This window comes from Scleropages formosus, chromosome 1 (genome assembly GCF_900964775.1).
Source record: "Scleropages formosus chromosome 1, fSclFor1.1, whole genome shotgun sequence".
Classification (NCBI taxonomy): domain Eukaryota; kingdom Metazoa; phylum Chordata; class Actinopteri; order Osteoglossiformes; family Osteoglossidae; genus Scleropages; species Scleropages formosus.
The window spans coordinates 26510926-26523629 of record NC_041806.1 but is presented as its reverse complement, the minus strand read 5'-3'; the positions used below and the strand labels follow the sequence as shown (position 1 = coordinate 26523629).

General features: G+C 47.6%; 1 protein-coding gene across 2 annotated transcripts in view; it reads right to left on the bottom strand.

Annotated features, from left to right (window-relative positions):
• Positions 1–9932, bottom strand: part of LOC108922269 (receptor tyrosine-protein kinase erbB-4-like) — a 122336-nt gene extending 112404 nt beyond the window's left edge. For both annotated transcript variants that reach the window (XM_029252892.1, XM_029252895.1), the window contains exon 1: positions 9424–9932. In XM_029252892.1, the coding sequence (XP_029108725.1) occupies positions 9424–9505 (82 nt within the window). In that variant the 5' untranslated portion in view covers positions 9506–9932. The remainder of the gene's footprint in view (positions 1–9423) is intronic.
• Between the last annotated feature and the right edge of the window lie 2772 nt (positions 9933–12704).

Genomic DNA, 12704 nt, shown 5'->3' with positions numbered 1-12704 from the left:
CTCCCTGGACTATGGGAGTAAAGTATTGCGAACGCAGGGAGAACATGCAAACTCCATACACAGTGAGTGGGGATTGAGCTCAGGGTCTCCAGCTGAACAAAGTGCTTCGGAGATGTATGCACAGTGCGTCATGGAGTTATTTTAAATTATCGTTTCATTGGTTAAACAACACCCCCAGACTCCTACTAAGACTTCAACGGATAGTTTTCAGTAGAATTCTCACAATGTGAAATTAACAGTTGCGCTACCTTCTGCCCTCAAATGCCCAACGGTACCTGTGCACTATTAACCTTTCATGGGGCTTTGGCTCAATTGCTGACTTGAGGTGCTGTCGCTACCATCTAAGTAGTAAGTAGTGTATCTAGCGGTGTAAGTCACCTTGGTGAATAAGGTGTGTGGCCTGGTAACACTACATAGTATCGCATCGTAAGTCGCTTTGGAGAAAAAGCGTCTGCTAAGTGAATAAATGTACATGTGCCATCTCCACCGAGCTCTCCAAAGGCACTGGGCACTCTGTGGCACAGTGACACGCCGATATCAAGCTGCCGCCCGAGTTCACCTTAGTCCCGTTTGTAACAGAAGGCCTCTACACGCTCTGAAATACTGGGATCGACTACTCGTGTTAGCGCCATCCCGGCCTTTGGAAATGTCCTTTGTTCGGATCGAGTTATTTGCGTTTCACATTAGAATTGGAATAGAAGCGCTGCAGTGTTAAAATACATATTCATAACTGTTCTAACAAGGGCCGTACGATGGGTGGCCATGGAGGAAAATGAACGGTTTAATTTGCACTGTGACGTCTGTTCAGATCAGGCGTTCGCATTTGCATATTAATGAAAGCCCCTCACCTTCCTCCTCACCTGCAGCCTCAATTCATCTGAAATGCATCGAGGTTGCGTGTAACTCCCATCCAGCATTATAGCGGCCTTTCGGGTTTCCGAATGCAGAGAAACGACCCTAGTTTTGTCAGGTTGATGGATTGTGTCTCTTTCACAATGAACGCCCCTCTTCTGCAGTGTTTATGCTATTTGTTATTTATTTATTATTTATTACTGCTTATTGCAGTGTTTATCGCACTGCAAAGTGTGGCACTTGCAGCACTGTCTTCAAAATTTATATATAATGAAAACTGGTTAAGCATATAAATGTGGGTAAGGCACTGAAAACATGCGCTTGTCCTTTACCATAAATTTATTTAGTGAAATAAGCATAATTTTACATAAGCAGAAGTTTTTAAAATGGCTGCATGGTGCTGCAGTGGTGCCTCCCATAAAAGGGCTTCGTGAACAGAATAAATAGGTACATATGTATCCAGTTTTGGAAAAAATACTAAATTTCACAGACACACACACACATTTTCTGAACCGCTTGTCCCTTATACGGGGTCGCGGGGAACCGGAGCCTAACCCGGCAACTCAGGGCGTAAGGCTGGAGGGGAAGGGGACACACCCAGGACGGGACGCCAGTCCGTCGCAAGGCACCCCAAGCAGGACTCGAACCCCAGACCCACCAGAGAGGAGGACCCGGTCCAACCCACTGCGCCACCACGCCCCCCACTTACTAAATTTCATTTCACTAATTGTTAAGGAGGGCACGGGGGCATGGGGGCACAGTGGGTTTGGCCGGGTCCTGCTCTCTAGTGGGTCTGGGGTTCAAGTCCTGCTTGGGGTGCCTTGCAATGGAGTGTTGTCCTGTCCTGAGTGTGTCCCTTGGGCCCTGGGTTGATGGGTTTAGCTCTGGTTTGCTGCATCCCCACTTAGGACAAGTGGTTTCAGCCCATGTGTGTAATCAGTCATTATTATTATCAATATAAGTGGCATCACAAGTTGCATGACTTTCCAGTCAGTTTATGACCAGGCTACACACCAGTCTTAGAGCTCAAGTACAAAGAGAATCGCTATTTCCTTAAAACACTGTGTCTGAATGTAGCTGCTGTTTGGAGTTCTGATCATTTCACTTACTTTGCCAGCATCTTCATTCACATAGACTTCCCCACTATATGATAATGCATTTTCTCCTAAAGTGATTCAAAATAAATCCTTGAGAATAATTCTTAGAGGGGGGTGCGGTGGCGCAGTGGCGCAGTGGGTTGGACCGGGTCTGGGGTTCGAGTCCCGCTTGGGGTGCCTTGCGACGGACTGGCGTCCCGCCCTGGGTGTGTCCCCTCCCCCTCCACCCTTACGCCCTGAGTTGCCGGGTTAGGCTCTGGTTCCCCACAACCCCGTATGGGACAAGCGGTTCAGACAATGTGTGTGAATAATTCTTCCTCAAGACAATATTAGCTTCCCTCACTTGAACCCCCAAGCACAGTGCATCAGGAACCGCGTTGTCTTCATCTGATCGGGGCACTAACCCTCTACCTAGATGACACAGCACATGTCGATGGCCTTAGAGTCAACAGTTTCTACCTTTCAGGAGCTTTTCCGTCGGAGAAAGGGGAGCGGAGAGAGCAGAGACCTCCGAGTGACACACGATGTCACACCCATCATCTGCAACATAATGATTTACTGAGTGGGTCCTTATGAAACACGTCAATGTGGAAAAAGTAAAAAAGTTTTAAAAAAGTAAAAAAAAAAAGGCAGCCTTCCAATTCTCCTTTGTAAACACAACAAAGGAACACATCAGAATGACAATAAAACTTGCTCACCCGCACAAGTGAGTCCTCATTACTCCAACGTGAAGAATTAAATGTTACGATAATTGATCCTTGTCATTCCGGCGACTTTTCCGCAAGTGACTGACAGCTCTCAGTAATTTGTTGTATTCCTCCCCCATGCAGGGTGCTTGAGAGAACAAATAAAAGAATAATCACAGGTTGGCAAACTCGAGCAGAAAGGAAACGCGTCATTTTCCAGAAAGATTTTTATGTGCTTTTGTGCGGCTTTCCTTTGTGTGGATAAATCATTTTATTCTCCTCCTTGCTTCTGCAATCCCTTTTGAAATATTCTTGGCCAATCTGCATGCACAACTTCATTAGAGCAGGTTGACGAGAGATATTGAGCGAGTGCGGCTCCCCTCCTGTTTCAGCTCGACTGGGATACGTTTCGAAAAAGCGAACAAAAGAGGAGTACTACGGTAAAGGCAGGTTATAGTGAACAGCGTTCGATATATTGAAGCCAAACAGCTGGAGTATCTGCTCTGCATTACGCTGAAACTCTTTGTTTCATCAGGTTGCTGGGAAAACCGCTCTCAGATGTAATACATGATGAATAAGAATGTCGGCGATCATGGTTGGTATCATCACCCCGAAGGTCAGCGCTGCTCTCGAGGTGAGAAATTATCCAAAGAGTTCAGTTCACCGTGCATCTGTGGATAATTCTCGTCTCACGCGCGTCTAACAACAGTAAGAGCACCTGCTGGCAGAGTCAGGTGTGGACACTGCCATGGACTCCAGCTCCTCCCTGCTCACAAACATTCAGTGTGGGGTGGGATGGCTGAGCAGGGGCAGCAGACAAATCTCAGCAGGAACAGCTGTACTGGGGCAGTTTGTCCTTTTGCGCCGGTGACCTGTAATAAATGAGCCTGCGCTGGAAAGTGGCAGCCATGACGAGGGGCCAAGGGATTGTGGGAACAGAATGTGTGTTGGGGTGGAGGAACCACTTTGCTTTGCCTTTGTGTGTGTGTGTGTGTGTGTGTGTGTGTGTGTAAGGGATGATTCGAAGGAAACATTCAGATCTTGGCAGCTGCGCAGTCACTATAGCCCACTGTGGTCTTGCACTGATCTTCTCTTGCCATTGTAGTCACCTTGCAGCCTGGCACAAAAGCATGGTAAAAGTGAGGGTAGTAAAGAGGAACTAAGATAGTAAGCGGGTGTCTGTTATGGGCAGCAAGTGAGCAGGAGACAGCAGCACAGATGGACTTAAGGCGTATTGTAGGGAAGAGGCAAATGTCCTCCAGGTGGACAGAGTGGCATCGGGGAAGGAGGGAAGGAGGGATGGAGGGAAGGAGAGAAGGAGAGAAGGAGGGAAGAAGAGAACGAGGGAATAAGGAATGGAGGGAAGGAGAGAAGGAAGAAAGGAGGGAAGAAGGGGAGGATGGAAGGAGAGAAGGAGGGAAGAAAGGAGGGAGACAAGGAGACAAGGAGGGAAGGAGAGAAAGAGGGAAGAAAGGAAGGAGGGAAGGAGAGGAGGAGGGAAGGTGGGATGGAGGGAAGGAGAGAAGGAAGAAAGGAGGGAAGAAGGGGAGGATGGAAGGAGAGAAGGAGGGAAGAAAGGAGAGAGAGAAGGAAGAAAGGAGGGAAGAAAGGAAGGAGGGAAGAAGGGAAGGAGGGAAGGAGAGGAGGAGGGAAGGTGGGATGGAGGGAAGGAGAGAAGGAAGAAAGGAGGGAAGAAGGGAAGGAGAGGAGGGGGGAATAAAGGAGGGAGAGAAGGAGAGAAGGAGGGAAGAAAGGAAGGAGGGAAGGAGAGGAGGAGGGAAGGTGGGATGGAGGGAAGGAGAGAAGGAAGAAAGGAGGGAAGAAGGGGAGGATGGAAGGAGAGAAGGAGGGAAGAAAGGAGAGAGAGAAGGAAGAAAGGAGGGAAGAAAGGAAGGAGGGAAGAAGGGAAGGGAGAGAAGGAGACAAGGAGGGAAGGAGAGAAGGAGGAAAGAAAGGAAGGAGGGAAGGAGAGGAGGAGGGAAGGTGGGATGGAGGGAATAAGGGAAGGAGGGAAGGAGGAGGAGAGGTGGGATGGAGGGAAGGAGAGAAGGAAGAAAGGAGGGAAGAAGGGGAGGATGGAAGGAGAGAAGGAGGGAAGAAAGGAAGGAGGGAAGAAGGGAAGGAGAGGAGGGGGGAATAAAGGAGGGAGAGAAGGAGAGAAGGAGGGAAGAAAGGAAGGAGACAAGGAGAGAAGGATGAAAGGAGAGAAGGAGTGGAGGGAAGGAGGGAAGGAGGGAAGGAAGGAGAGAAGGCAGGAAGGAGGGAAGAAGGGAAGGAGAGAAAGGGGGAAGAAGGGAAGAAGGGAAGGAGAGAAGAAGATCGGGCCAGAAGAGATGCAGTATCCCTAGCGTAACCCTCTGGGTCACTACATGGCTGCTGGGACAGAAGCTCAGCGGGAAGCTGCTCTGCCAGAGGAGGAAGCGAAGAATGAGCTCAAGGCGGCAGTGATTCGGAGCAGGAGCAGGAGCAGGAGCCGGAGCAGCGCAGAGCTTTAATGGAGCCGCACGGTGAGATGCTACGTTAGATCAGCGTCGACCTGCTTGGAAGGAGAAGGATGTGAGCAGAGCAGGTGCCAGTCGAAACGCAGGTTCAAGTGCAGTGGCCTCAGGGCCGTAGAAACATTGTCCAAAGCCGCGACGTCGCCTCTGGGGGCTCCTGATGGTCATCTGGAGAAGGAGCACGGATGGCGCACGTGGCGGGATGTGGAAGCGGTTCCGAAGAAGGAGGATTTAGGAACGATCGACCAGTTCAGAGTTATTTCTTTTCTTCATTTACACACCGAGTTATTTATAAATCCTGGTCGAGGGTCCGAGCGAGACTCCGCGGTCGGTACTGCGGTCGGGCAGCTGCGTCAGTGAGATTCGGCGAGTCGAGGGGATGGAGCAGCCGCCTTTAGGCCTGTCCCAGGTGTGAAGGATCGTCTTGCTGGGGCGTCACACCAGTAATAATAATCGAAATAGAGTGCAGTCCTATATCATCACGCGGCATTAATATTCTTCTTTTCATTTCTAAATCTTTTTTCTTCTTTTCTGGACCACTTTGGTACAACGTGCACTTTTTTTGCTTGCCAGGCAGTTGAAACAAAAAGTGAATTAATATTAATAGCATTTGTGTAAATAAAACACAGGGGCTTAGAAATATAGACGCCTGGCAGCAGCACGGAGAAGCGACGTCGCCGTAGAGCAGATGGCGCGATCGTCAACACGCGTCTCCATCAAACTAACGCGGCTCGTGGGGCGTCCGGGTGACTCGAAGTCGCATACTGCATGTCCAGAGTTGAGGTGGACCTGTGTGCATAAATTGTCTCTCTGGAGCCCCGTCCTTTACTTTCTCTCTTTATTTCACCGTATTTTTGTACAATAATAACTAAAAGTTGAGCAGCACTCTCCCTCTCTCTTTCACTCTCTCTCTTTTTCTCACTCTCCCTCTCTGTCTCTCTCTGTTTCTTTCTCTCTCTCTCTGTCTCCTTTTCTTTCTCTCTGTTTCGCTCTGTCCAACTCTCTCCTTCTCTCTCTATCTTTTTCTCTCTCTCTTTCTCTCTCCCTCTCACTCTCGCTCTCTCTTTCAATCTCTCTCTCTTTTTCTTTCTCTCTCTCTCTCTCTCTCTTTCTACCTCTGTTTCTTTCTGTCTCTCTCTCTTTGGCTCTCTCTATCTCTTTCACTGTCTCTCTCTCTCTTTTTCTCTCTCTCTTTCTCTCCCTCTTGCTCTCTCACTCTTTTCCTCTCTCTATCTCTTTCACTCCCTCTCTTTCTCTCTCTGTCTCGCTCTATCTCTCTCTCTCTCACACTTTTGCTTTCTCTTTCTCGCTCTCTCTCTATTTCGCTCTCTCTCTTTCTTTCTTAGTCTCTTCTCGCTCTCTTTCTGTCTGTCTTTCTTTCTCTCTCTCTCTCTCTCTCTCTCTCTCTCTCTCTCTCTCTCTCTCTCTCTCTCTCTCTCTTTTGCGGTCATTCAGACAAGACATCATTGACTTTCTCTCACTACTTCAACTCAAGCATGTCCCTATCCAAGAAAATTGCAATGTTAGAGGGGGGTGCTGTGGTGCAGCGGGCTTGGCTGGGTCTTGCTCTCTGGCGGGTCTAGGGTTCGAATCCCACTTGGGGTGCCTTGCGACGGACTGGCATCCCGCCCTGGGTGCGTCCCCTCCAGCCTTGTGCCCTGTGTTTCTGAGTTAGGCTCTGGTTTGCCTTGGGACAAGCAGCTTCAGCCAGTGCGTGTATAGTTTTTTTTCCCCTAATTGTCCTGCCAGGGTTAAATAATGTACTTCAGGGTGGAACAGGAGCCTCTTCCTGCATCATCACCTGGCAACTGGGTTGCACCATGTGGAAGTGAACTGTTATGCCACCTCTTCTTCATATTGTGTTGTTGCTCATATGAAACCCATCCCTGTGCCCCCTGTCTCTTTCCTCTCGAAATAGGCAGCAGGGAGGCTGTAACAGTTGAGGATGTGTTAATGCAGTGTGTGTGTGTGTGTGTGTGTGTGTGTGTGTGGTGCCTGCCAAGAGATGGCTGTGCCATGGAGAAAACTGACACATAACTAATGTCCACGAGGCCAGGAGAGAGGAATTGCGTTGGCCTTGAAACGCAGCACATGGTTGTAACATCACATGTACTGTCTACAGTCCTAAATACTGGACACTTCCATGCAACAAAGACATATAATTGTGACATACTGTATACTTTTTATTTTAACTCTTTCATTAAATGTTCTAGAAAAACATTCATTTTTCATGCTGCCAACAGAGGACGTTTCGAGCAATTAAAATGTAGCTGTGTAAGTATAAGGAGACACACTGACGATTTTAGTTCCTGTTCATGTATCAGTGAGTGAAAATTCCACTCAAAGACGCATTGATGGAAAAAAACCACCTTACAGTCACCAGCAGGTGTGTTCACAGCAAACTGCTCACACACACAATGTCTAGACAGTTTAATAATGATTTATGGGAATAGCCACATTAAGTTCTCTCTGCAAAGCATACACATAATACATGGAAATGGAATATGTTCACAAATATTGGAATGCCAAAAATTAATTTTGATTGGCTTCATGAAATCTATTAATGAAATAACTTAGCCATGCTGTATATAGAAGCCTGTATAAAAATACCTATTTCGAATATACCATCTAGAAGCATTTGGCAATAAGTGACAAAGACAACATGCCCTTCACGGTACCGCGTTCAGGCCCTGGGTTCGAACACCTTGGGTGAGGAATCAAGGAACTGTCAATGTTATTTAACAATGAACCTCACGTAAATTAAAACCATATTAATTAAAATGTTTTGATTTTCTCAATGTACTCATGCGAGCTATTTATGATCGCACACAATATGGTAAATTATGATACAGACAGGTAAACATTTCCGGAGGTGGTGCTCACTCTGTGACAGTATCTAGGGCTCTCTGTTCATCACACAGGCTCCAGCTTTCGGACAATTTTCACTAAAGTACAGGAGAGACATAAGATCTAAGATGTAAATCAAATGGCGCTTCATTTGTGGATCAAATAAAAAAGCAAAGGGGGCAGAAATACTGCGGTGCGTCTCTAGTTCGCAGCGACCCCTTGTGGACAAGTGCGGCACAACAGCGCCACCGACACTCAGACACCGACTTCTACTAAAGGTGCAACGCACGTGAGCACAGCGTGTGTGTGTGTGTGCGTGTGTATATTAAAAAATATATGTACGTTAAAAATGCCACCGACCCATAGAGTCATAAACGTTAGAAAAAAGTTAACTTTACCAAGAAACCTGATTTGTTTTTAAATCACGTTTTTCCAGATTGCAGGTGTGGCAAATGATACTTTTCTCTTTTTTTATGTTAAACGCATCACTAAAGTCAAAAACATAAAAAGGGAGAAGAAAAAACAAACCCAAATTGTTCGGTTTTTCGTGCCTCAAACCATAAATGCACTGGACAAAAGTATAATATACAGAAATAAAAGCATAACATCACTACGCACTTTAAATAAACAATGTTCGTTACTATGACAACGGACGTAAAAACGATCCTTTCGAACTGAGAGGGAGAAGCAGGAAAAGATGAGACTCTGACAAAAATAATTACTGCCATCGACTTATTATTTAATGATTTATAAAAGATGCGGAATCATATGAGGGAAAACACTCGTTTACCTCCTCTGCTTATGTACTGATACATTGACTGAACATGATGATCACGACCTCATTGTTCCCTTTCTTTTCTCACCCTTCTGGAAGGTTTGTTGTATCACTCACTGTCACACTGTGTGTGTGTGTGTCTATGTACTGTATATATACTTGTCTGCAGCTATGTCTCCTTGAGTCCTTCTCTCAATGTAATGGATAAATTGTACTTTTGCTGAGATGTACGTCGCTTTGGACAAAGAGCGTCTGCTAAATGAATAATGTAAAAAAAAATGTGAGTGTAAATATACTTTATGTTATTGGGGGGGGATGAAGGGTTAATATTGTATATAACTAACTGGACTCTTATGATAAGGTTACATCCAGTAGCTCTTCTGCCACATTCAGCGAATCCGAATGGTGCTGAGCTCGGAAAACACGCTGAAGGAGGAAGGAGAGCCGATCCGAGCCGAGCTGCGCAGGTGAGACGCGCTGCCCGAGGACGAGCGCGCGCGCCGCAGGTGCGCTTCAGCGCGTCGCTTGCTTCTCTCCAGCTGTCACTCAGCGACACCGACTTGTCACACACCGCCGTCCACGCTCGAGCGCGAGAATTCGAGTGCGCCGCGCGGGTGGCGGAGCCGGCGGAGGGGCGCGCGCGGTGACCGCGTGCACCTGTCACTCACCTGCCTGCGACGAGCTCGCCGGGGGCACGAGCGCGGCGCACAGAAGCCCGAAGCGGTACAGGAGGGGGAGGACGAGCTTCATCGCGCTGCTGCTGCCGCCGCTGCCGCCGCTGCTCCTTCATTCACATGTCCAGCACAACATCCCGGGAAGGAGCGTCTTCCTGTGACACTTTTCCAGTGTTCTGCCCGCGCTTCCCGACCTCTTCGCGAGGCGCCGCCGCTGCCGCCACAACAAGGCGCGCACAGGTTCACGTGAGCGTGCGCGCGTACTTCCCGCCGCGCGCTCTGCTCCGACGCGCACGCGGCGCCGCATTCATGCCATTGCTCCCCGCGGCTACTTGTCCCGAGACACACCCACCACGGGGTGGAGCCACGCCCCTCGCCTCTGCGGATTGGCTGGACATCGAGCTGATAGGTTATAGCCCCGCCTTCATGCCTATTGCTCCTCCCCCGTGGACCGTTTGCGCTCCCAAAAACTCGCCCTCGCCTCCCGCCCACGACACAGGAGTTTTCCCGCGCGCTTTCGCTATCCTGTTATGACATTGTCAGTGTATTGACTATCATTTCTGACCATCAGATGGCTACCTTTCGTTAGCATAATACCGAAATGTAACTCAATTGTACCATGTTTTTAATACTTTTAGTAGTGTACTCCTCCAGCATTTATCTTAATCCTGTTGTTGTCAGTTTCATCATTTATTCCTGTGATTTAATATCAGACGTGGGCAGCGAGGCAGTTCACTGGGACTCCCAAGATGGTTGATTCTTTGCAATTTAGTATTAGAGATGATGACTTGTTTAAAGGGGGGGGGGGGTGTAGTGGCACAGTGGGTTTAGCCTGTACCTGCTGCCTGGTGGGTCTGGGGTTCGAGTCCTGCTTGGGATGCCTTGCGATGGACTGGCGTCCCATCCTGGGTGTGTCCCCCTCCCAGCTTCGTGTTGCTGGGTTAGGCTCCGGCTCACTGCGACCGTGCTCAGGACAAGCATCTTCAGACTGTGTGGGTGGGTTTGTTTAATGGATGAGGATCCGGCAACATAATAAAAGCAAAGCTAAAAATGTGGCCCATGGTAACTTATCTTGATGCACATTTCAGATTACAAAGGAGGTTTATTATATACCACACTTCTTATTCGCTTATTTCTTATATCCCCTATTTTGAGCTATATCCTATGACTTGTACAGAGAGACATTAAAGAGCATTTTGCTATGAAGCTGGAGAATATTAGTAGGCAAAAGAAGGCTCTCTAGCAAAAAGTAACATCTCGTCAAGCTGAGAGCACAAAATATTGAGTCATTTCTGCTTCTCTGTGCCTCTTGGTCTGTAGTGTATGAATGTATGAGTCATTCCAAGATAGGCCCTGGACCACCGCGACCCTCACATCAGGTACCTTTAAAGGAAAAAATAAATTGCTGAACCTAGAGTAATTATGAACGTAACTGTTTTTACACAATTAAATTATACAGTTATCATTTTATTTTATAATTTATACTTCTTCATAAAAACTCCTAGTGAAAATAGTTGACCCTGTTATGAGGTTTTATAAGATGCTCCCATTGGTGTATTTCGATGTAAGTGAATTGCTGTATTTTGGATATTAATCAGTGAAATGAAAGTTTCATGAGTTTTTACAGTTATATGGCAACAGTAACACAAGAATAACGTTCAGCAACTTTTTCGCTTGGCTTTTGAAGCAATTTATGTGTGTAGTAGAGACCTGAAATGGCATATGCAACTATTTTGAATATAAAAGGCAAATACAAGTTGGTTTAAATGCAGGAACAAACTGAGTTGCTTCTCTGCTGAGGTTATCTTTGCCAATAATTTGAAAAACAAGATAACATGTTAATTCTTCAAAATGTACAGTGTGCAGTATATGCTATTTAAATGATGAGCTCAATCCTTTGTCAGGTTCTGTAGTGCTACCAGTTCCAACAATACAGCTTCTGATGTCTGACCAGATGATGGACAATCCTGCAAACCAATATTTGAACACCAGTGGCTGAATATTGATCCAGATTAATAAATCGCTCAACCCAGAACACACACACATTGTCTGAAGCTGCTTGTCCCGACCGGGGTCGCGGCAAGCCGGAGCCTAACCCGGCAACACAGGGGGCAAGGCTTGAGGAGAAGGGGACACACCCTGGACAGGACACCAGTCTGTCACAGGGCACCCCAAGTAGGACTCGAACCCCAGACCTGCCAGAGAGCAGGACCCAGCCAAACCCGCTGCAACACTGCACCCCCAACCCAGAACACACACACTTTCTGAACCGCTTGTCCCATATGGGGTTGCGGGGAACTGGAGCCTAACCCAGTAACACAGGGCGTAAGGCCGGAGGGGGGAGGGGACACACCCAGGACGGGACGCCAGTCCGCCGCAAGGCACCCCAAGCGGGATTTGAACCCCAGACCCACCAGAGAGCAGGACCCAGCCAAACCCGCTGCGCCAGCACAACCCCCAACCCAGAACGTACCAGACATAAATAAGAAATCATACAAAAGTATCAATTCCTTTATACATCATGCTTGCTCCATGTCTAGAATTGTTTGTGTCATATTTTAAAAGGCATTGTTCTAAGCTTAAAGAGGATGGACGCAAATCTAGCACGTGTCACACATGAGGGCGAAGTGGCGTTTGAGTCTCACGTGTGTCGCTCGGAAGGGACACAATACAAGGAATGACCACTAGGTGGCAGTGAAAGGCAAAAAAAAAATCCCTACAGAATGTGGTGAATGTGCAGCATCGGTCCCTGCAAAGACCTGCTTCGGACTCCCAACATTTTCAGACTTTTTACACAAAACACATGTGATTTTATTAGCCATGCAGAAATGAGTGAAACACGCTCTACAAGTTAAACCTTTTCTGCGTAACCTTCACCGTGACCTTCAGGTCATTTCTGTGAGAGGAACCTCTCCAGCCAATGCAGATGCTGCTGTAGGAGTCGTGTTCGACCTGCTAATGTGTTCCCATGTGCGCTCCCCTCCTCGCCTCCCTCCATTGGGGCATCTGTAGCTTCCCAGATCGAATTCTAGACTCTGGGTATGAGCTACAAAACCATCAACACATCTGCTCCCCAGTATCTACAAGACCTGATCACTCGCTACACCCCAACCAGACTGTTACATCTATACCCCCTTGGTGGTCCTACACCTACAAAAGGTACAAAATCAGAAGCCCAAAGGTTTTCGGTTCTGGCTGCGATGTGGTGGAATGACCTCCCCCTCTCACTCAGAACCGCTGAATCTCTCTCTACATTCAAAAAGGGTCTCAGACAT